The following is a 25,716-nucleotide window of genomic DNA, read 5'->3' as shown; positions in this document are numbered from 1 at the left end:
GTCTTAAAAATGTTTACATATGCTATTATGATGCTCAAAGATCTGAACAATTATCGACTACAAGGGAAATTTAAAGATATCATGCTTTCTGGATATTTCCCCACATCTTGTTGTAGTTGACTCAACAAAACGTGGACAGCAGGACATTAATCTTGGACTTCTCTTCTGACTCAATTAGAACAACAGGCTGCTCCACGTTTGCGTCATTGCTCCAGAATATTATAACGCTATTGTCTGCCCGACACATCTGCAGCTGCGTAAACCTCCTTAAACATGCTGTGAAACTCTGTAAAAACTCTGTGTTCTGTGAGTAAATTGTTGACTCTTGAGGGTCCTTCAGATGCGTCATTTGTTTCACATTGCATCAGATCTAAACACACACTTTTCATCATCAGGACAGGCTGTGTATTTAAGTATTGGAAAATTAAATAAGTAAAAATGTAAAATGATTTCTGCAAAGAGGGATTAGACAAGGACAGGGTGTTTTTGTGTTACATAATGACCCTGTCAGCCAAAAAGAATGTGTTCATGTCGTTTTCAGTTCACACTGTGTGCTGCACTTACATATATAAAGATGTTTGATATACATTCAAAACAGACGTGCGTTTACTTATGATATAGTGTTGATCTCTTGGCGACATGTTAGAGAAACGCTGTAAGCTCTTATCACATTAACTCCTGAGTCTAATGTCTTTGCAGTCTGATCATTGAATTGAGTCAGGATTCAGGAGGCAGACAGCTGTGCATCTCTCTGCTAAAATCTCTTTAATTTACTTAAACTCTTTGGCTTTGACCGATGCATTAAAGAGCTTTTAAATGGAAGATATTGTTCTTGATCTGGAGTTGGAATAAGAATTTGAATGTTACACTACTTGTCTTTTCATTGATTATATGTCTAATTGTCTCTCTTTCTCTTTAAAGGCCCCATGTAAAAATTTAATTGATGTTTTGTGGCTTTTAGTTTCTGCTAGCTTTGATGTTCAAATGCAAGTCTTTCATTTTCTCCAAAAGGTTGATGAAATTAACTGTGTACTTGTGCATTGTATCTTTGTTTAAAGATGCATTTGCAGAAATGCAATATACATAACTATATAATCAGTGGTGTATAAAGACCTTAAAAAATTAACTCTTTATGTTTTTATTACCTTAGAATGAGCCGATTTATCTACATACACCACGGGTCCCATAACATGAAAGTCGTCATTTTGCGCTGCCCTGTTTCTACAGTAGCCCTAAATGGACAAACTGCTCTATAAATTGCGTTTTATCACTACGTGGTCTCAGACGTGACATGTTTGTCCTGTGGGGGCTACCATAGCTTTACTACACATTGTGAAAAATGTGAGGTGAGCTGTGGACTGAGCTATTGGTTGCAATTCACAATCTCATCGCTAGGTGCTGCTAAAAATCTACACAGTAGACCTTAAAGTGTTGTGCACCGAAATCTACAATGTCTGAAAATCTGTTATTTTTGTTTTTGCCTGGATTCATTATGGATACATGTGTGTTCATTTATCACTTCTGTCTCTCCTTGAGTCTCCTCTCATACTGAAGGACAGTTATTTCTTTATCCAGTAGTTTTTTACTGTAACAGCCTCTGAATGGATGAGACACGCAGAGAAGTCTGAATGAATCTGTCATCTCAGTTTTATTTACCACCATGGCTCATGTATATCACAGGGTTTATTCTACATGCATTCCTCCAGAGAGATAAACTGTTTGCAGGTGGCATTGACACATGAGCTCTTATAGCAGAAGTGTGTCTGTAAGAAATCTGCTAGATTTGATAAATGCATTTTCGTGCGAAAACTGTCATTTTTGCAGTGTTTGCTCATCTGTGGTGCGCCGCTGAAATGTTCCCTATCAGATGTTGGTTCAAAATCCATAAATGTGTTATTATTTCTCATTTAAAGCAACACTATGTAGTTTTTTTACCTTTAAATAATCTCTCTAAAATTATTTCAGTGATAGAACAACTTTTAACTGGACAAATTGTACTGTTGCTGCAACCTGAGCAGCCTCCTAGCTGCTACAAGCACACTCTGAAAGTGGCGGTGGAGGGTAGGAAACACAGCCCCGCCCCTCCCCCTGCCTGCAGAAGAGTGTCTGATACCAGGCACTGTTGCGCTTTTCAACCACATGGGGGAGCTGTAAGTCATTTTTACATGGAAACTACATAGGGTTGCTTTAATGTATTAAATGTCTTAAATACAGCAAGATGATTATTTTAAGTTTATGATCAACTAAATGTACAATTATGCTGTGATTACTTGCCATATACAAGATCAAGTGACAGTCCGGTCCCTGACAAAATGTTTGTGTTTGTGTTTCCTTATGCAGAGCGCGGTTTAAAAGAAAGCATTTTGAAATACATTGAACTTTTGGAGGAACAACGTCACAGGTAATTGATATTTCTTAACTCTCTCCCATGCACTCACACATTTTCAACTTTAAAGGGACACTCCACTTTTTTTGAAAATATATTCATTTTACAGCTCTCCTAGAGTTAAACATTTGAGTTTTACCATTTTGGAATCCATTCAGCCGATCTCCGGGTCTGGCAGTACCACTTTTAGCATAGCTTAGCACAATCCATTGAATCTGATTAGACTATTAGCATCGCGCAAAAAAATAACCAGAGTTTCGATATTTCTTCCTGTTTAAAACTTGACTCTTCTGTAGTTACATTGTGTACTAGGACTGGCGGAAAATTAAAAGTTGCAATTTTCTAGGCAGATATGGCTAGGAACTAAACTCTCATTCTGGCGTAATAATCAAGGACTTTGCTGCCGTAACATGGCTGCAGGAGGCGCAATGATATTACGCAGTGCTCAAAAATAGTCCCCTGCCATTGAAAGTTACTAAGGGGACTATTTTCAGCTGCTGCGTAATATCACTACGCCTTCTGCAGCCATGGTTACGGCAGCAAAGTCCTTGATTATTACGCCAGAATGAGAGTATAGTTCCTAGCCATATCTGACTTGAAAATTGCAACTTTTAATTTTCTGTCGGTCTTAGTACATAATGTAACTACAGAAGAGTCAAGTTTTAAAAAGGAAAAATATAAAAAAACTCTCGTTATTTTCTAGGCGCGATGCTAATGGTCTAATCAGATTCAATGGATTGTGCTAAGCTATGCTAAAAGTGGTACCGCCAGACCCGGAGATCGGCTGAATGGATTCCAAAAAGGTACAAATCAAATGTTTACCCTAGGGGAGCTGGAAAATTAGCATATTTTCAAAAAAAGTGGAGTGTCCCTTTAAGCGTGCTTTTTAGACAAAAACATTTGTACTGCCAGCACATTTGCAGCTGTGCTGCATACAAATAGTGCAAATAGAAAGAAAAAGTAAGATGTATTTTGTGCTAAATTAGGTGAAAATACAAAGATTTACTTGTTTACTGTTTAATAAACAAGATACAAAGTAATATAAATGATACTTGTAGCCACATTTTGTTTACTATGGGCAGACTATTTTGGATGCCAGGTTGTCATTTGTGCCCAGTGTACAGTATGTGTCCAGGAGAGAAATGATTCAAAACCCACTGTTTAATTAATGTGAACCCAACCCTTCCCCATTTTTTGACCTTGGAAAATTGAGATCGCATGAGGGGGGCTAAAAGCTGTAAATTTCATGCATAGTAATGAAGCTGAAAGGTTAAACGAATGCTAGACAGCCCAACGACTTTTCTTAGCTCTAACTTGCGTCTGCGAATGCTGTCGTTTTATTTAGCATAACCCAGAACCCTAAAGCGACACAAATTGTTATAATTGAGTGTGTTATTAGTTGCTGTGTTCAACCATAGAAATGTAGCATTCAATACATTTCAATAAAACATTATATAGGCGGCCATCTGGACGAAAGGCTTGGCATATGGTTTAACGTTCTCTCTTTTGAAATAGCATGCAGTCTGATGCCAAAAGCGCTGTCTGTTGCCAAGGTGATTTACTGTATGAGTTGAAGTGGAGGGGGGTACTGCACGGGACTGTCTTAGAGACCCTCGCTTTTTTCAGTTTTATACTCAATGTGATTGTTCTTCTTGTTCCTCACCATGGAAACCTGCTCATGATGACTCCACAAGCAGTCGGCCATTAGCCGGTAGTCGTATAGCTTTTGTGTTGCCATCTCTTTTTTGTCAGGGGCTTGACATATTTTTAGGAAAGACACAAATGGAGAACATTTAGTATTTCATCAGAGGACATTTCATCAAAAGCAATGTCATGTATGCAGTTTTTATATACATTTACTGTAGATGGATTATACAAACACAACTGCACTGCATGCAGATGTTAACATCCCTGTTGCTCTGTATAGAGTTACAGCAGTGTGCCGTCTCTAACAGGTATCTTTCACTGAGGGCCATAAATCACAGCTTTGGGCTTTAAGGGGGAAAGACAGATGATCTGTCTCTTTTTAGCACAGGTTGTCCATGTCAGCTGTTTATATTATAGGGGACTTGAGTGTTTGAATATGTGTTGGCAATAATGTAGATTCAAAAGCCTAACATACTTGTTGACGTGACCGTGATATAATTAGTAATTTTGATACTTTCAAGTGCCAAAAATCCTCCGCCTCTTTTAGTGATTCTTTGTGGTTAAGCTGATTTTTTTATAATCAAAAAGATATTTTGTATTGGGACATCACTTTCATGACAATTAAGTGCACCCCACCTCCCCGTTCTTATTACTGTAATGAATGGTATGCAAGTTTTTATAATGATCATTATTATTAATGGTTATTCTCATTAGATTCTCATTACTGTAATAACCAGTGGCGGCCGGTGACTTCTTTTTTCGAGGGTGCTCGATGCAAAGTTCATCACAACATGTATGTAGCCCGTCATGTGTGTGGTTCCTTTTTTCAAAATATGTGTTCGGCGCATCAAGAGATCCTATGTTCATCACGTGTCTTGTCAAAATAAGTGCCTGCTGCAGACCCGTCTAAAGGGTTTATGATAAAAGAGAAGCTCGCGTTTGCCAGATACTCGCATAATCTCATGCATAATCAAAGTTTACTGTTAAGGGAGTGTCTTGCGTGTATTTTGTGTGTATTTGTCTTTTATCAAAAACTTTTTTGACGTGTGTGCAGCAGGCACTTATTTTGACAAAACACGTGATGCACATCGTTTACATGAAGCAACAAACACATATTTTGAAAGGCAAGCAACACACGACACTCCGAACACTTATTTTGAATTAGCGCCCCTTTGGATGAGCAGTCAAGAGCAGTCACTGGGGATAACACTTTACAGTAAGGTTCAGGTTTGTTTTTATCAGAACATGAAATGAACAATACTTTTCAGCATTTGTTTATTGTAGGTTCATTTTAGCTTTAACTAATAAATATACAGTAACAGCAAAACTAACAATGAATTTTTTTCCAAATCAGTGTAAAGATGGTACATCATTTACTTAAATGTATAGTTATGATTTCAATATATAATTTTATTTTATTCTAATAATAAGTTTTTTAGGGTTTTGGGAAATTGTGGACTTAATGTCATGAATGTCACATTGCAAAATGTTTTTTTGGTTCTAAAATGCTTCATTTCCTTTACATCTTTTGTGACCCTGGACCGCAAAACCAGTCAAAAGTAGCACTGGTATATTTGTAGCAATAGCCACAATTACATTGTATGGGTCCAAATTATTGATTTCCCTACTGAAAAATCCAGCTAAGACCAACATAAGCTGGTAGCTGGTTTTAGCTGGTTTATGGTGGCACTAGCTGGTTTAAGCTGGTCCTCCCAGTCTGGCAAAGCTGGTCATGATGGTGGGTCAGCTGGTCATCCAGCCTGACCAGCTGAGTCCAGCTAGACCAGCTTAAAAAGTGACCAAAACACAGTTTGACCAGCTTGCTACACCAGCAAAACCTGCTAAAACCAAGCTGGGAGACCATTAAGTATTAAGTAAAATGTTGTATAAAGACATTTTGTAAATGTCCTACTGTAAATGTATCAAAAAATGTATTTATCATTAGTAATCCCATCCTATACAAACCATGCATCAATGGAAAGCTTAAATCTCACAAAAAATGACTCTTATGAATGGTTTTGTGGTCCAGAGGCACAAATATCTTTTTTTTCCTGAAATATGACACGTGTGTTTGACAGGTTTCGATAGAGCTATAGCGTCAGATATCTCTTCCTTAACCATTCTCAGCTTCTCATCAGACAGGAAAACATCTAATTGAATCTCCAGAGATTTTTCTGAGAGCCGAATGGAGCCGCTAGTCTTTCTCCTGATGGGGTTTCTGGGAAGAGTAGCCTGTTGTCCTTCATTGCTATAGGAAGCTTTCTCTCTGGAGACACAGAGTGTGAAGACAGCAATTATCATTTCACTAAATGTGAAGGTTTACTCCTCTGAAGCTGTCAACTGCTTTACCTACTGCCACAAGACCTCTGTTTTGGTTTTGTATGCTGCATGTATAAAACAAAGTGCTTTAGTGTCCTAAGATATGAACAAGGACTGAATCCTTTGTCTAATGAAGAGTACTGTACTGTTGATTCTATTTATAAATTAAGTAACTTCGTCAGCTTTTGAATGTCTCATCATCTGTTCTTTAATGTGCCTTTTCACCTAAAGAAATTCATAATGATAGTCAAAATGACCTGCATACTCTATATAATCACCATAATCTGTTTTATACATACAGTACAGTTAAACATTACGGTGGATATATACAATATACATCTTTCCTTTGTGTTGTCCATCATGTGCACCTCTGAATATCAGGTGTGTTAAGGTTGCTTGTTCTTGTCAGAAGATGAAAAGTCATAGTGTAGAAGATGTACATAACATAAGCTTACCCCTATATTCAAATATAGATTTTTTTTTTTTTTTTGCTACAGGAAAGAATAATTGTAAGGCTACTGAATAGATGAGGTTACTTTGCAGTGATGTCTAATCGAATGAACACATCATTACCTACAGTAGATTAATGTTTATCAATATTTTACTTTTATTTATTTTTTGTTGATAACTCTTTCTGTAGTTGTGAAAGTCCAGCTTTGGAGCACATTTGGGAAGCAGATTTGGAGGCTTGCCACCTTCTTCTAAAAGGTCAGGAGCTGCGAACCCCCAGCCTTTCAGAAACTGAGGATGTTCCTCCTATGCCAGCCTCGAGTTCAAATGTCTTCACAGAGGAGGAAGAAGACTGCGCCATGTTGACTGCTTTAGGAGGACGCTGGTGTCCGGACGCTAACCTTCAGCACTCTGAGTTTACTAAGGTAACGCTTTAAATCATTGGTAGTTTGATTCGAAGTCAGGTGCTTTTAAAACCTGATCGGTTTGCCTGATAATTTGGCTGAACCAATCATGCGAGGTTGTTGTGGGACTTCCTGTTTGAGTGGACAATGTAGGGGTGGAAGAGAAAACAATCTATTTCTGTGCTGTGGTGCTTACGGTACTTTAAGGTAGACAAATGTGTCATGTTTTTATATATATTATACTATTACCACCAGGTGTACATCATGTCCAAAAAACATGGTAATACCGCAAAAGAGGCACAAAGCTTTGCCTTACACTGGAATAAAACATGCAGTTCTTGAAATGAAACTCTTCTAAAAATAGCAACTCTTTTCCCCTGGGCTTCCTTCATTTCCATAAAACCCATCCATTTCCTGAATGACTCTAATTTCCCCTCTTTCTCTTCTCATCTGTTCATAATGTTCCTCTAACTGGTTCTAATATCTTTCAGCTCAGCAGGGTTCTTTTGTCTCTTAAGTGTATGTCTGGATCATTTCTGTCTTTGTTTCTTGAAGAACAGCCACTCCTGCTAACACTGCTTCTCTACGCTGAAGGTGAGATGGTCTTTCTTCATTTCGTCTCATCTTTTTTCTTGGATCTGTCTTTTCTCAAAACAATCAGAGATATTTTACCTACTAAACTTGGGCATCCACACTCTTCATTGATTGCATCTAATTATTAACTCACCGTTAAATAAGGGGCTGTTTACACCTGGTATTTTGATTGCATTTTGGTCGATCGGATCACAAGTGAGCGATGCTAAATACAGGTGTAAAACATTTTAATCCCGTCCACTTTCAACCACATTCAGAGGTAGTCAAAAACGCATTTGAACCACTGATCTATATAAATTACTGAATTGCACATGACGTCACAATTGTGAAGCCACCGCGCTGCCATTTTAGTATGCCCAAAAATTTTATGAAATGAATAGGACGTTATCAGATTTTAATGATAAAACTACTTTTATTAAAACGTGCTATACTGTTCGCTTGAAATGCTTAGATCTTCTGTATGCGAATGTTGATTCATACCAAAATGCTTTTTTGGATAGTTGTGTTTGACACATGAAAACATCTCGGATTACGTATGTAACTGTTGTTCCCTGAGAAGGGAACGAGACGCTGCGTCTCCCCGCCATACTTCCTGCATCCCTGTAACGCCGTCTTTGGCAATATTTTAGATGGCGATATACTTCCTGGCTCCCGCGTCACCCTGTCTTTGTCATTAAGCCTCACCATTGGTTGAATTTAATATACACATTCAGACGCAATTACCCCTGGAGGCGTCCCCAAAGTGTCACTGCAGTGACGCAGCGCGAGTTCCCTCGAAAGGGAACTTTAACAATGTATCTTAAAAGGTAACACGATGTAACCTTGCTCTCACTTGAAATGTGCCCCCACATTTAGTCCTTGAATTTGAGGGTATTGGACCTGGAAAGTCCTTGAAAGGTCCTTGAATTTGAAGTTAACTAAGGTGTGGGACGCCTAATAATATTACTGCGCATTCCCTTCTTTAACCCGTCATTTGTCCTGCTCGTGTTTTAAGGACTCACACATAGACCATCCCCACAAAGTAATCAAGACAGAAATGGTCAAAAGAGACGGAAAAAAACACCAAGTGTGAATGTGTCTCTCTCGTCTTCGATCCGATCGACCAAAATGCATCTTCATACTAGGTGTAAACAGGGCCTAACTCACCACAAACCAGCTGCTGTGATTCACATTTACCAATCAGCAACTGCTGCATAAAAACCCTACTGTCTATTGGTTTGAACCGTGAATTTGCTTTGGTAATGTTAGCATTACCATAACTGTGCACAGAAATGTATTTTTGTTACTGGCGCCTTGTTTTTTTATGAATATATTACCCTAAATGACTTTGACAGGCTAAATATGATTTTAAAGACAGTCGGTCAGAATCTAATAAAGAGGTTATGGTTTACACCCAAACATACCCACATTAATATTTCTCCCCGCTGACAGGCAATGGTAATTAATATTTGTGTCATTTTAAATCCTAAGCTATGAGAGAGGACATTTTAATGTGTTTCACTGAACTAATACGTCTGCCTCCGAGTGTTAATTATTTTCTGCCGTGGCACAAATCCTCTATGAAATCATAAACCAAACACAACAGCAACCCGGCTTCATTATTTTTCCTCTTGTCGGTTGTAATGACGAGTTATTGCGAACTCTGTAATGCTTTTTAATAATAGATCAGCTTCATTGTTTAGTTTTAATCTCCTACTAAAGTGAATAATTTGTCAACTTTTCTCTTGCAGAAATTAGAGGAGTTTCTCTTCTGTGTGGAAGACAGTCCAAAGGTGAGAAACTGAATTTCTCTTTCTGTTATCGTCTGAATGCTCATCTTACGGTTTATCAGCCCATCATATATGGATTTTGACATTGTTATAGCATGACATAGTCTCAAATGGTCTCTAGTCACTCAATACTTCAGTAACTGCGTGAATAATAATAGGTAAACAACCCAGCAATGAATCCATTAGATTCATTTGTGCTGCTCTGCATATCTTTATTACTTTAGATAATGGGTCTTCATCAGGGGGTCCGGGGCCCCTTGGGGGTCTGCGGTGGTATTACTGGAGGTCCTCCTAATTTTGTTTCAATGTAAAAAAATGAAATTAGGCAACAAACAAAAATGCATTAATAGGCTAACAATAATATAAAAAACTGTACTGTACTGGGGGTCCATACTTCTCCTGTCTATCCATTAAGGGGTCTGAAAAAGGTTGAAGACCTCTGCTTTAGTTGATATTAAGAAGTGTCTGTATCAATAAATGACACTTACATTCATGACTCTGGCAGACACTTTTATTCAAAGCGACTTAGTAGGGGAGAGCGGGGCACAACCTAATGCTTTTTGGTTTTGGCTCAATCATTCAAAAAATATTTGAGTTTGATTAATTATATTTTTACACAAGCAACACACACATCTCTGCTACAAATGAACATTTAAAGTTTGTTTCTATTACTTACCATTCTTGGACAATTACACCAAACGTGACAGAAGTGCAAACGTTACAACTTCCCCCATAGGTGGGGTTAATTGTAACAGGCAGGGGGTTAGATGTAACACTTGCTAAAAATTAAGTTTGCAGGCAAATATTTTAATATTATTTTGTCTATATACTTGAAGTGGATATTGTTTATATATCTGTCTATAATAGACCGGTATCCACACTGTATTCATTCATCCAGCCCTTTTCTAACAATAGTTCAATTATAAATGGATACAAATGTCTAAATATGTGCGAAAAAAGCAGAACAATTATGACAAAACATTTTTTATATGGATCCAGTCTGTAATAACCAGACTACAGTTTCAAAATCAAATTCTGAGATAATGAGCATCAAAGTGTGATTTTAGTCATTCATTTCATTATGATTTCAATCTTTGACGTGACCTTATTCCATCAATATTTAAGACATGAACAAAAATAAATTTGACACACGATTTTTGATAAGACAGGCACATTTATTTTGTTGGCAGGCAGCAATCATTCGTGTGTAGCCTATTTAAAAAAATGGCAAAAATTAAGTTAACGTTAGCGGTTTTCATATGGTAAGTGCTGAGGGGTTAGTTGTAACACAGCGTTACAATTAACCCCGCTGGGTCAAAATATTTTCAAGCCCACCAAAAAAGTTGCTAAGAGCTGCAGACATATTTCAAAACGATGCTGTTTTAGTCAACAAAACACTGGTTAATATGACATAGCATTAGATTTGGTATCTTACACACCCAACTAAGAAACCGAAAAAAAACATGATAAAAGTTTTACTTACATGCCACCAAAACACTCATCAATAACTCTTTGGAAAAACATTATACATTTCCAATAATTTGCAGGAGATCATCTTTTGGTAGCATGAAAAAAATACCAGTAAAACAAAACGCTCAACCGTCAAACGCAACAATGTAAACAGTATGTGTTACAACTAACCCCGCGTTAGTTCTTGCCCCGTGCACCCCTACATAGTGTGTTATAAGGTATACATTTTACATCATGATGTGCGTTCGAACCCATGATCTTTTGCACTGCTAATGCAATACTCTACCAATGAGCCATACAGGAGCACATGAAGACATGCAATGTTTTTAAAACCCAATGAATGTTTGTCATTTCATGGTGGCCATGCCACCCCCATGGTGGTTCACCTGATTTTATGTATTCCAATGCACATAGGGTTTCAAAATATTATATATGTACCAGCAGGGGGCAGTCTTGTGTCTGTGCAATAAGAGATTAACATTATATTTATCACTTTTGTGGAAATTTAATGTGAAATTTAAATTCATGTTAAATGTGCTATAAATGGGTGAAGGAGGGATCAGTACAGGAATAACGGTCATCTAGAAGCTATTTGGCTTTCTTCGGCTCTCCAAAGCAAATGGTCCACTTTGCTGTCTACACTGTAAGATTTTTTTTCAAAATGTGTACCCCAGCTGTCACAAGGGCTGTACCCTTTCAAAAATTGCAGCTTTGCACCTAAAGGGATCATTTTAGTTCCTCAGAGGGACACATTGGTGCCAAAGAGAGCTTATTAGTACCTCTAAAAGTGTATGGTCTACACTGGAAGATGTCTTTTGAGAAAAGGAAGCACTGTAATGTTTCTTGCTTTGGTATACAACCGCTCCTTTATTGTGAGCATGCCTTTGATACCTAAAATCCTGTCTAGGTAGACGTCTTAATATATGTATTGGTACAGAGTTATCTCCCTGGGTCTAACGCTTTTTACACACACATGCACACTTACATTAAATGCCTTGTGCATCTGGAAGAATAATGCATTTGATACCATCACAACTATATTGATTTTCTCTTTAAGTGAAGGAATATGTCTCTCACGGTTATCACAAAGATGCAATTTCTGCTGTCTATATGTAGTTGTCCCCAGCTTTTCAGATGTAATAAAGCGATCACGGTGACCTTTAAGAATGTGCACGCAGCAGGATTTCCATTATGTCTCAATAACTGGATGTCTCAGGCTCTCACAGGCCGTGTGGCGGGACTGTTTATTTCCATATCTGTCCCCAGAGAGTCCAGCTTCATTCAAAAGTGTTTTAATTCGACCACAGTGTGATGTTAGCGTCTATCAAAGGTGTTTCATTAGAGGGTCTAAGAATAGACCCAGACCTCATTAAAGCCGGCACAGGGCCGGTCCTGAGAGAAACCAGCAGAGAACAGTGAGTCAGTCGGACACCCCAAGATGCTCTCGGACTGTGTGAACGAGTTAAAACTGTGAATCACGGTCTGATGGAATTGGGACAGACCCGGCCGCATGGACTCGTCCCACTTACCTGACTGTCTGGCTCATGCTTTTGTTAAACTGTTGCTGAAGTCTTTATTGTAGTCGTGGGGCTACACGCTGTCATTGAGTCTTATGAGGGGGTTTTGAAAAGTGAAAGCCGACAGCTGTGGTCAGATCTGAAGACTCTCAGTTGCTAAAGGTTATGCGTGGTATGTTCATCACGGTTTATGATTCTAGAAACAGAGATTATAGATTGGGTGACTAAAATTGTAGAAAATTGTATTTTGGAAAGCAAAGATTTTTTGTTTTCTGATTGAACTTATAAGCTGCTATTTGATGTCACATTAAAGGGACACTCCACTTTTTTTAAAATATGCAAATTTTCCAGCTCCCCTAGAGTTAAACATTTGATTTTTACCGTTTTGGAATCCATTCAGCTGATCTCCGGGTCTGGCGCTAGCACTTTTAGCATAGCTTAGCATAATCCATTGAATCGGATTAGACCATTAGCATTGCGCTAAATATAACCAAAGAGTTTTGATATTTTTCCTATTTAAAACTTGACTCTTCTGTAGTTCATTGTGTACTAAGACCAACAAAAAATGAAAAGTTGTGATTTTCTAGGCAGATATGGCTAGGAACTATACTCTCATTCTGGCGTAATAATCAAGAACTTTGCTGGCGTAACATGGCTGTAGCAGGCGCAATGTATTACGCAGCAGCCGAAAATAGTCCTTTTGGTTACTTTCAATAACAGGGGACTATTTTCAGGCACTGCGTAATTTCACCACGCCTCCTGCAGCCATGTTACAGCAGCAAAGTCCTTGATTATTACGCCAGAATGAGAGTATAGTTCCTAGCCATATCTGCCTAGAAAATCACAACTTTTAATTTTCCGTCGGTCTTAGTACACAATGTAACTACAGAGAGTCAAGTTTTAAATAGAAAAAATATAGAAACTAATATAGAAACTCTTTGATTATTTTTTAGCACAATGCTAATGGTCTAATCAAATTCAATGGATTTTGCTAAGCTATGCTAAAAGTGGTACCGCCAGACCCTGAGACAGTGTTGTTTTTGGTTGCTCTTTTAGTTTTAGTCTTAGTCTTTTGGAGGAAAATGCTTTTTAGTTTTAGTCACATTTTAGTCACTTATAAACTTGATAGTTTTAGTCGAGTTTTAGTCGATGAAAACGCAAAAAAGGTTTTAGTCAAGTTTAAGTCAATTTAAGTAAAAAAAGTGTGAAATCTGGTGCGCGGCATGGCGGCAGCTGGGTGGTGGGCGTGAGCGAGACTGTGTTGACCCAAAACAAGGATAGGAAGCTAAAAACAGACAGATTTCATGCAAAATTGGCAGAAATGACATGCATTGTGAACGTCGGACTTATAATAATTTTCTTTCTGTCTCGTCAACGAAAACTCGAAAGCGCCTCGTCTTGTTTTCGTCACCTGAGAGACATATTTAGCTAGTCATCGTCGCGTTAGCGTCATAAAAAATAGTTTAACAAACGATAGACGATAACAAAGCATAATTTTGTTATCGTCATCGTTGACGAAAACAACACTGCCCTTAGATATGCTGAATGGATTCCAAAAAGGTAGAATTAAATGTTTAACTCTAGGGGAGCTGGAAAATGTGCATTTTCAAAAAAACTGGAGTGTCCCTTTAAGGTACAGTCTTGTTCAAAATAATAGCAGTACAATGTGACTAACCAGAATAATCAAGGTTTTTAGTTTATTTTTTATTGCTACGTGGCAAACAAGTTACCAGTAGGTTCAGTAGATTCTCAGAAAACAAATGAGACCCAGCATTCATGATATGCACGCTCTTAAGGCTGTGCAATTGGGCAATTAGTTGAATTAGTTGAAAGGGGTGTGTTCAAAAAAATAGCAGTGTGGTATTCAATCACTGAGGTCATCAATTTTGTGAAGAAACAGGTGTGAATCAGGTGGCCCCTATTTAAGGATGAAGCCAACACTTGTTGAACATGCATTTGAAAGCTGAGGAAAATGGGTCGTTCAAAACATTGTTCAGAAGAACAGCGTACTTTGATTAAAAAGTTGATTGGAGAGGGGAAAACCTATAAAGAGGTGCAAAAAATGATAGGCTGTTCAGCTAAAATGATCTCCAATGCCTTAAAATGGAGAGCAAAACCAGAGTGACGTGGAAGAAAACGGAAGACAACCATCAAAATGGATAGAAGAATAACCAGAATGACAAAGGCTCAGCCAATGATCACCTCCAGGATGATCAAAGACAGTCTGGAGTTACCTGTAAGTACTGTGACAGTTAGAAGACGTCTGTGTGAAGCTAATCTATTTTCAAGGATCCCCCGCAAAGTCCCTCTGTTAAAAAAAGGCATGTGCAGAAGAGGTTACAATTTGCCAAGGAACACATCAACTGGCCTAAAGAGAAATGGAGGAACATTTTGTGGACTGATGAGAGTAAAATTGTTCTTTTTGGGTCCAAGGGCCACAGGCAGTTTGTGAGACGACCCCCAAACTCTGAATTCAAGCCACAGTACACAGTGAAGCATGGAGGTTCAAGCATCATGATATGGGCATGTTTCTCCTGCTATGGTGTTGGGCCTATTTATCGCATACCAGGGATCATGGATCAGTTTGCATATGTTAAAATACTTGAAGAGGTCATGTTGCCCTATGCTAAAGAGGACATGCCCTTGAAATGGTTGTTTCAACAAGACAATGACCCAAAACACACTAGTAAACGGACAAAGTCTTGGTTCCAAACCAACAAAATTTATGTTATGGAGTGGCCAGCCCAATCTCCAGACCTTAATCCAATTGAGAACTTGTGGGGTGATATCAAAAATGCTGTTTCTGAAGCAAAACCAAGAAATGTGAATGAATTGTGGAATGTTGTTAAAGAATCATGGAGTGGAATAACAGCTGAGAGGTGCCACAAGTTGGTTGACTCCATGCCACACAGATGTCAAGCAGTTTTAAAAAACTGTGGTCATACAACAAAATATTAGTTTAGTGATTCACAGGATTGCTAAATCCCAGAAAAAAAATGTTTGTACAAAATAGTTTTGAGTTTGTACAGTCAAAGGTAGACACTGCTATTTTTTTGAACACACCCCTTTCAACTAATTGCCCAATTGCACAGCCTTAAGAGCGTGCATATCATGAATGCTGGGTCTTGTTTGTTTTCTGAGAATCTACTGAACCTACTGGTAACTTGTTTGCCACGTAACAATAAAAAATATACTAAAAACCTTGATTATTCTGGTTAGTCACATTGTACTGCTATTATTTTGAACAAGACATGTGGTAAAAGCACATGGGGTGGTTTTCGGGACACAGTTTAGAGTAAGCCAGGACTAGGCCTTAGTTATACTGTACATTTAAGTAGTTTTTACATACATATCTTACAAAAATACATTACTGATGTGCATCTTGAGACAAAACAATGACACTGATATATTCACTGATTTTTCATTCAGCTGTTTTTAGGTAAGACTAGGGTGACCATTCATGCCAATAAGAATAAAAATACAATGATTGTATGTCTTAAAAGAAATAAATCTTAATTTTCTAACGTATTTTAACTGAAATGTGAGAACCTCGATGACGTATGCGGTCGAGCAACGCGACTTTTGGAGAACGCACCTGAAAACATGTTTGGGACGTGTCCGGCCGAACTGGCACGAATGGCCACCCTAGTTAAGGCCTCAAACAAGCATTTTAGTCTGGCACTAGCTTTAGCCATGTCCCCGAAACTGCCACAGTTGAAGATCAGCAGATGTGTGTGATGAAGTGTTGGGTTATAAGTGTGAGAGTTTATGATCATCTGATTGTTTCAGGATCTGTGTGAAGAGGCAGTGGAGCTCACGGTGCGATGTGACATCATCAGTGACCGACTGCATTACCTGGAGGATCAGCTTCAGATGGCCATGGAGAACCACGATAAAGACCTTGCATATATCCTTTCACAGCTGTGTGTGTTTAGGTGTATAGACCCCTTAAAAGTTTGTAAACATTGCAACATCTCCGGGTGGGCGGGGCTTAGCTGGAGGCAAAAAGAGCAGCGGACGCAATGTTGACAAGCGTAAAGGGGGTCACACACACGCAGCTCAGCATCACATCGAGTCGCGTCTAGTAGGTATCGTAAAACTATGTGAGTGGCGCTCTGTTGCACGACAGGGATTTGAGCAACTTCCTGAGTCGTAGCTGGGCGGCACGAACAGGTGCCACCTGTGTTAGAGTTTTTTAGAACGGCGCTGCGCCGCATTTTGATATTTGGCTAGAGTATCGCTTAAAGTCCTTTTTAAGTTTCTCCTATAGTTTGTTAGGTTGAAATGATCAAACTTTTCTGTCAGTTGGCCTTATTCTCCACTTTAGCCAATGATCATCCTCATCTGCAGAAAATGACTCATCGCAGTCCTCTCGTACCACTAAATGAACGCATCTCCTTAGGGTCATTAGAGCCCTAACATAATGTGCACTTCTTTAGCCCTCTTAAAGAGCACTGTCTCGTCTGACAGCACATATGATGATCTCTTCTAGATGAGAATTAGGGATAAGCCCGCTCTCTTTTTATTTCATTTTGAAAGGAATATGAGGGGGAAAGAAAGTGCTTTTTAGTTATTAGAGAAATCCAGTGCTCAGTCGAGGTTGAAAGGGAGTGACAGACGGAGGAGGAGAAATGGAGAGCGAATCATCTGCCTGTCACTGTGATGTTGAGATTAAAGCATGCGATCAAGAGAAGGGTTATGACATGGCACACTCCCATCGCTCTGATATCTTCATATATCTGCCCACCTGTGTGTATCGAGTGGATTTGTGCTTTTGCATCGCCTATGAGATTTGATTTAAACATCAGGACTGCTCATCTATGTGTAGATTTATGCTACGTTTCATTCAACTCAAAATCAGGATTTCTGAAAGAATCCTATTTAATCCTAAAAATGCACCCATATTATCAGGGTGTGACGGATCACAAAATTCACGGTTCGGATCACATTAGGGTTTTTGAGGCACGGATGGGATCATTTTTCGGATCAGGAAAAAAAGGAGTGGGATAAATCTAATAACAAATAAAGAAATTACAAACATTTAATAAAAAGAACAAAGTTGCACATTAAGTCTAAAATTGGCATTAAGCAGGCTACAGAAATTGAATCGTGGGTCGTGATCCTTACTTGATGACAATTCAACTGCGATCCGTCACAGCACTAGATTTTATATTTTCCACCGATAGCCAATTTATTCAGACTGATATTTGCCGATATCAATAGTGTGGTGGTTATATTAACTTGCATTAGCTAAATTCTAAAGACTACATTTTCTGAATGTTTTTCATTCATATAATTTATTATTGTTATCACTTCATTGTTATCCATTATTGTTGAATATTATAATAGTGATGTTTCTTTACATTTTCTATTCAGAAAACATAAATTTATTGCATTTTCCTGTTCACTTTTGATTAACAGGATATATCAGCCATGACTATCGGCTGTTTTTAACTCTTTCCCCGCCATTGATGAGTTATCTTGTCAATTAAGAGAATACACTTCCCTACCAATGACGAGTTTTTACAACAATCCATATTTCTGCTATTATCCACCAGGTGGTGCTCTTACACAACTTATACAACACTGACGCATCCAAAAATTTAGAAACAGTAAAACTGTGTACGTTTTGATTGTTCTGAATCTGATCTTTAACAAACGTACTTTACAAAAATGCAATTATCTCAGCTTTTTGCCCAAAATATGGTATTTTTGAAGAAACCTACCCATATTTAAGGAACAATTTCTGGAAGGCATTAAAGGGATAGTTCGGCCAAAAGAGATATTAAACCCATGATTTACTCACCCCCAAGCCGTCCGAGATGCATATGTCCATTATTTTTCAGTTATTTTAGAAAATGTTTTAGATCTTTCAGTTAATCAAATGTAAAGTTACGGGGTCCACGTCCTTCAAGCCCAAAAAATGTGCATCCATCCTTCACAAATTAAATCCAAACGGCTCCACGATGATAAACAAAAGCCTTTTGAGAGTAATCCGCGTATTTTGTTGTAGAAATATCCACATCTAAAACTTTATATACGAAAATAACTAGCTTCCAGTAACGCAGCTATCTTGGTTGCATCCGCTTTAAAGAAAAGTGCGTACACTATGCTGATACTCTCTCCTGAATACAGAGGAGTCTAAGATGGCGGCGTTATCGGAAGCTAGTTATTTTCATTTATAAAGTTTTAAATATGGATATTTCTACAACAACACCGCGCGGATTACCCTCAGAAGACCTTCGTTTATCATCATGGAGCCATTTGGATTTATTTTGTGAAGGATAGATACAAATTTTTTGACTTGAAGGAGTGGACCCCGAACTTTACATTTGATTAACTGAAAGATCTAAGACATTTTCTAAAATAACTGAAATTATGGACATATGCATCTCGGACGGCGTGGGGGTGAGTAAATCATGGGTTTAATATCATAAAAATAAAAAAATTCTGGCGCTGGCAACTTAAAAAAAACTGGCAGGCAAAGAGTTCAACTATTTACAAAAATTGCTTTTATCGCCCGATACCGATTATTGACTGATATATCGGTGCATCTCTATTTAATCCATCTTGTTATTATGCAACCATCCTGTTTTTCGTATTATCTTCTAAACATCAAAAGGTTGTCAGCTAGAAACATCTCACATTTGACTATAAATGAAACTGAGTTAATGTGAAATATTACGAGGTTTACCGCTACGTTGACGGGACAAACCAAATCACGGCAGATTATAATGTCAAAATCATTTGCTCAGTAGACGACACTGAAGATGTAATGTAGGATATTGATCTGCTGCCAAACAAACTCACTTCATCTTGTTAGTTTATATAGCACTTACAGGATTTGATTCATCAGCACTTAGTGCGAGCAGTACGTTTGTGCCAACAAACAAATGAAGTAACAGCCATTAAAGATATCCATTATCAAGAAACATGGATACAATTACAGCGTGTGACCTTTTTGATGTTTAGTAGGAGAAAGAAAACATCAATAATATTCATTAATCACGTTGTTATTTGTACTCCCTTATTATACACGTTTACTTAAATAATTGTACGATTTATATTATATTAATTATAGTATAGAGGTTGTAAAAATCATACTTTCTTGCTTAAAATACAAATCTTCATTGTAGTCCTACCACAGGAAATTTAAGTAAAGTAAGAATTTATGTACAGAGTTTTATCTTCTGTAGGTAGATAGGTGGACAAATAATCACACAATAAGCCGGAGGAATTTCATTAAGTCTGCCCGCTCAGCTCTCGCTTTTTCTCTTTCATAATTCATGAAGTGCTCTTTAACGGCTGGTTAATTATGAATGGGGACAATCGGAGGCCATTTGGAGAGCAAAACGTGCCCGTCAGGTCCCATCTGCCACAAAAGCGTCCCGGTCGCCTCCGTCCAGTTAAACAATGTAGCATTGATGAGGGTCTGTACATCCCACTCATAAAACCTGTGTGAATTATTGAGGATAGATGAGTTGAACTGAACGTAAAGCATTTGAAAGATGGAGCTGCATTAGAGAGAGGACTCATCCGTATAATGAAGACATCAGTCGGTTGATCAGATATAATGAGTCTTGATAAGTCAAGTCCTTTACCTCAGAGTACTTTTAAAGCAGATGCACAGAGTCAAAAAATTGCCGCACACATCTGCCATCTGTGAATTAATGCTTTTGTGTCTGTGACAAATGGATTACTTAGCAGGTTTTCTACAGTGCTGTGGCATCTTGTGAGATCAGATCTTTATGTTGGCTGTATTTGTCCTTGGTTAATACAACCAATCTTAATTGATCTACTAAAACACTAAAGCAAAACATATAAATAACATCTTTATGACACCTAACAAATGTTCATTCTGAGTTGTGTTTGTCTGTACGTGGATGTGTTTGTGAGTAGATGCCTTTTCTTTAACTCTGGATGTTCACTGTCCTTGGAGAAAGAGGTTCAGGAGGTGAAGGCCACGCTTCATGCCATGCTGTCACAACTGAAGCAAGAAGATGATAATGAGGAAGATAATAATGATGATGATGATGATGATGAAGATAAGTATTGTGATGTAGAAGAAGAACAGTTGGAGGATGGACATTTAGAAGAGGGTCTTTATTTCAGCGACAGCTGGGATATTTAAAGAGACTATGTATTATTTGATGTGTGGTTTTAGCTTAATGCCCAGGCGGGTCTTGTTATACAGCTACGTGTGTTTTCATACTGTAGTCTTGCACTGTATCTGAACACTTACAAGAACCACTAAACATAAAACTTGCACATAATTGTTAAAAAAAATCACTCTTGTCGATGAAAGGAATTATTTAACTCTTTCCCCGCCATTGACGAGATATCTCGTCAATTAAGAGAAAACGCTTCCCCGCCAATGAAGAGATTTTCTGTCTTTCCGCAATACCGTTATTATCCGCAACTTTTTAAACCCGGAAGTATTGCTCTATGGCAAGCGGTTGCATGTCCGTGTCTGTTTTAAAGATCGCTCTGAATGGGATCTCTATGAAAAGTCTGTCATAAAAATGGAATTATCTCTGCTTTTTGCTCAAAATATGGTGTTTTTGCAAAAACCTACCCATATTCAAAAGCTGATTCCAAAAGAACCACTAAAGGTAGGATGAAATGGTTTTTTTTGTTTGAAAGCAGAGGGTCAGTTCTTTCATTTGGTATATTGTATGTTTATATATTTAAAGAAGAACATTTTCTGGAAGGCATTAAACTTTGGTGAAAATCATGAAAAACGCTGGCGCTGGCTGGCAACTTTTTTAAAAAACGCTGGCGGTGAAAGAGTTAATGCAAGAAATATTTTCTTTTACACTTGAATTAAATAAAAATATCACATTTCACCCATTAATTAAAAGAAAACAATATATGAAGAGCTCGGATGCAAAACCGTGTAAGTGCATCTGACATGTTTTCTTGTAAATGAGCATTTTTTTTAAGATTCTGTCAAGAAACCAGTATTTCTGAATGGCATGAGGGCCAGCATTAAGCAGATTTGAAGCGTAAATGTTTGATGCGCGTATAATACGTTCCAAGAGCATTTGGTGAACTCTTTCCCCGCCATTGACGAGTAATCTCGTCAATTAAGAAAAAAACATTTGCATCAAAAAATGTGATTCTGAATTTTTTTTATGTTAATCTGCAATACCGTGATTATCCACTAAATACCAAATTTATGAAAAAAAATGAAGCCACTAGTTATTTACTAATTTTAAACTCTGTGTATGTTTTTATAATTGTTCTGAATCTGATCTCTAAAAATACAAATATGTAAGAGTTTATAAAATATAGAACGTTTTTTCCCCATTTTGTTTGTTTATTGTTTGTTTGAAAGCAGGGTCTGTTCTTTCATTTGATATATTTGTATGTTTATATATTTTTTGAAGAAAATTTTCCTGGAAGGCATTTTGTGAAATTTTTTGAAAATCACAAAAAAATGCTGGCGGGCAACTTTTCAAAAGATGGCTGGCGGGGAATGATTTAATATCATTCTCAATTTTTGACGAAGGTGGCATTTAGCGGCTTTTGCATCTGAACTCAAAAAAAACATTAACTTCAACTCTCAGTCTTGTTTTTTACTGATGTAAGAGAGGATGTTTCATGATTTGGGATAAAATAAGAATCTTACTATAATGAGTATTTGTATTGACCATTTGTGTGCTTGTTTTTGTAGCTTGTAGTTATTTTCATTTATTTAATAACTTATCCTGTTATTTATTTAATATGCTTTGATGTATGAAATCCATTTGAGCAGTACAAACAGTAAAATCTGTCTGGGACAAAACGGATTATAAAGAAGAAGAAAGCATGAGATGAAACAGACCTCTCATACCAAAAACTTTGTGACCCTGGACCACAAAATCAGTCCTAAGTAGCATATGTATATTTGTAGCAATAGCTAACATTATGGGTCAAAAATTATGCATGAAAATATGTAGTAAATTTCCTACCGTTAGTATATCAAAACTTTTATTTTTGTGAGTGGATAAGGACTTCATTTGGACATCTTTAAAGGTGATTTTATCAATATTTAGATTTTTTTTGCACCCTCAGATTCTAAATTTTTAAATCATTGTATTTCTCTATCCTAATTAAACATACAATAATGGAAATTCATTTATTCTTTCAGATGATGCATAAATCTAAATTTTAAAACATTTCCCCTTATGGCTGATTTTGTGGTCCACATAGCCAATGTGTACAAGCTTAAGAGCTCAGGATTTTTTCAGGATGTGTCTTAACTCATTTTATCCTCACGACTGAACTTTGAACAGTTGTTCTCTATAGTTCATGATTTAAGAATGTGGTGCTATGAAGTTTGAATATGAAGTTTGATATCTGCAAAGACTTTGGTTTGTTAAACCAGAGCAGTTATATGAAGCACACTGATCTGTTAATGTTTTGTGTTTTTATTACTGTGTGAATTATAAAGGTAATGTAGCCTAAGTGCCTTTTTAAAGCAGTTTTCTTCTGTTTAGCACAAAATTGTTTAATATTAATTTCATTTTGTCATGTACCACTTTTTTAAGCACTTAAAGTTACTTTTTTTTCTTCATTTTTTACTAATCACAAAGCACGTACGCACATTGTAAAAAATGATATCAATACATATTTTTATGTTACTATAACTTTACAAATTGTTAATATAAGTTATGTCAACTTATATTAAAACTTAAAATAGTAGTTTGCATGCTTAACATTTGATTTTGTCATCAGTATTACAAGTGGGATATTTCTTGTTTTAACTCAGTTGATTGTTTTGAATTTTGAATATAATGCAATGTTATTTGATGATAACATCCACCAAAAATGCTTAAAGATTAAATTTGCATCCTGTCTTATTTTCATGTTGTATTTCTGAGGAAACATTAACAAGCATTTTATTACTTCTGTCTAGGGCTGGCTCGATTTTTCGATTAATTGTTTTTATGTGGTTGATTCAGAATCGATTTTCAAAGAGCAGATTACATTTTTTTTCCATATTTTTTTCTGCAAACATTGAACGTAAGATTAACGTTAATCAAATTACTAGTGGTTTTCACTAGATGTCACCCTCTTTTTTGCCTTGCGCGATGTTACCATGGAGTCTGTCATTCTTTCATTTAGTGCTTAAAATGGCGGTTTTAGGTGCTTCATCGATGTTGATGCCACCTTCACATGAAAAGTAAGACGTATGGAAGCATTTTAGATTTCGCAAGCAAGAAATAGTAGCCTGACGTTGTCATACTCAATTCTAGTCAGAATTTGAGTCTGATACCGCTCCATTGAGCTATAATTATGAGGCGTGTCTCAACCGAAAAATGCCTCTGCACTCAATTGGATAGACCTACGACCAATCAGAGCAACGGGGTGTGAGACGTATGTTGAAATGACGTATTTGCAGCTTGACCGAACTGCTAGTTATTTCGCTACGACACACACTACAAGTCTGAGTTTGCGAACGTACATCAACACCTACTATGTTTACAACATTTCATTTATATCACATTAAGTCATACAGTAAGACTATCTCTTACCATTTGTACATTAGTTGAACTTCATCCACGACGATACCCATTACGTTTGCTTGTTATATCCATCTCGTCGTGCACACCGAGTTGCATCGCCGTGATACCCATTTTAGTTGCTTCTTTAACTTGATCTTTCATAAGTGCGACAACTTTTGTCGAATCCCGTAGGACGGCAAAAACATCAACAAATGCCTTGCTCGCGTTTCTCTGTTCCTCTTTTAAAATCAATGCTCTGTCGATATCTTTTAGAACAGACTCAATGTCAGAGTCCACACATCTGATTTCTACCGCGGCAGCCATTTCGTTGTAAACAACAGATTCAACACACGCGCTCTTTGGTGACGTGGTTGATTTACGTTACTGATCATCTGTCCATCATCATATAAAGCCCGCCCTGACAATTTGATTGGTTCGACCAGCTTTGGGTCGAGCATAGTAGCAACTCAACGGTGAAACTCCAGACCGATCTTCCCGTTCCTCAAAATGTTGTGGGCGGGGCTAAGATCGGCTGGCACCCAGGCTAAAGAAATAGTGTTGTGACTTTTAATTTCTTTTTATTAATTACCCACTTCTGTTCACTGTTCTTTTTTATCAATGTAGTATTTGAATTAAATTCATTGAGTTGAATTGAGAATCGAGTATAAAAACCGACCTGATAACCCGAATTGAAAATTGAACAGAGAATCGAAATCGAATAGATTTAATAGCTTGTGAATTGAAATTGAATCGATCTGGAACATCTGAATCGATACCCAGCCCTACTTCTGTCTTGGTTCGTCAGAAAGATTTATTTCATTTTAATAGGAGCAAATACTGTACATCTTTTATGGTGAATTCAGGTCATTTGGGATAGTTTTTTGACAGTCGTCTATAGTTACTGGGGTCTATTTTTATGTCATGTTAACCTTAAACACATGATCTGTAGTTAGTTTTCTTAAATTTTCCACATACCTTCCTTTTTTTGCTCCTGATTTCAGTCTCTTTCTGAAAAGCATGGATTTGAAAAGCTCTGTGTCCCTGATTGGCCAGCTAATCTGTACATTGTGATTGGCCTGAATACCTCTGATGTCAGCCGGAAATGTGACGCTCCTCACCATGTTTGAAAGATTCGCTCACAATGCAATGCTAACAGGAGTTAATTTACAGGCTGTAAGTCCGAAGCGGGAGGAATTATGATAATGTCGGTCTTTACTACATCATTAATCCCAGGAAGTAAACTGTTGCCTGCAAAATGTGTGTTTGTTGTAGTCCAAGAAAAGAGATTTACGTTGACGATAACTCGATATCATTGTTTACTTTAAGGGTATTTACTTTTTGCATATCGTTAACATAAACTAATACACACCAAATCGTGAATCGGACCATTGGTGCTCTTTAAAATATATATACTTACATCCACAGAGATATCTAAATGAGTCATTTTATTTCATCATATCATGCATTTCTACGATGAGTGTTATTAAATTCAACGCTGTCTCTTCATCATCTGTAGTTCAGCGAGCAGCATCAGGATTCTTCAGGTTGTGATTTTGTGATGTTAATTCTCCGGTGGTTTTCAGACACACATATGGTGCTTTCAGTTTTATCAGATGCACAGATCTGGTTGTGTTAAGCGTAACAGTGGTCAGATCTCTTTGCATAACAACA

General features: G+C 37.4%; 1 protein-coding gene across 3 annotated transcripts in view; it reads left to right on the top strand.

Annotated features, from left to right (window-relative positions):
* disc1 (DISC1 scaffold protein) overlaps positions 1 to 23,390 on the top strand; it is a 45,966-nt gene extending 22,576 nt beyond the window's left edge. For 2 of the 3 annotated variants that reach the window (XM_065296216.1, XM_065296217.2), the window contains exons 10-14: positions 2,341 to 2,401; positions 6,993 to 7,227; positions 9,531 to 9,572; positions 16,346 to 16,463; positions 20,485 to 23,390. In XM_065296216.1, the coding sequence (XP_065152288.1) occupies positions 2,341 to 2,401; positions 6,993 to 7,227; positions 9,531 to 9,572; positions 16,346 to 16,463; positions 20,485 to 20,687 (659 nt within the window). In that variant the 3' untranslated portion in view covers positions 20,688 to 23,390. Of the gene's footprint in view, positions 1 to 2,340; positions 2,402 to 6,992; positions 7,228 to 7,766; positions 7,801 to 9,530; positions 9,573 to 16,345; positions 16,464 to 20,484 lie in introns of all 3 variants that reach the window. The other variant, XR_010546980.1, reaches the window with a different exon arrangement.
* Positions 23,391 to 25,716: the final 2,326 nt, after the last annotated feature.

The sequence above is a fragment of the Paramisgurnus dabryanus genome, chromosome 20 (assembly GCF_030506205.2).
Source record: "Paramisgurnus dabryanus chromosome 20, PD_genome_1.1, whole genome shotgun sequence".
In the NCBI taxonomy this organism is placed as follows: domain Eukaryota; kingdom Metazoa; phylum Chordata; class Actinopteri; order Cypriniformes; family Cobitidae; genus Paramisgurnus; species Paramisgurnus dabryanus.
The sequence above is the reverse complement of the archived record's forward strand: the minus strand, read 5'-3'. Positions and strand labels throughout refer to the sequence as shown.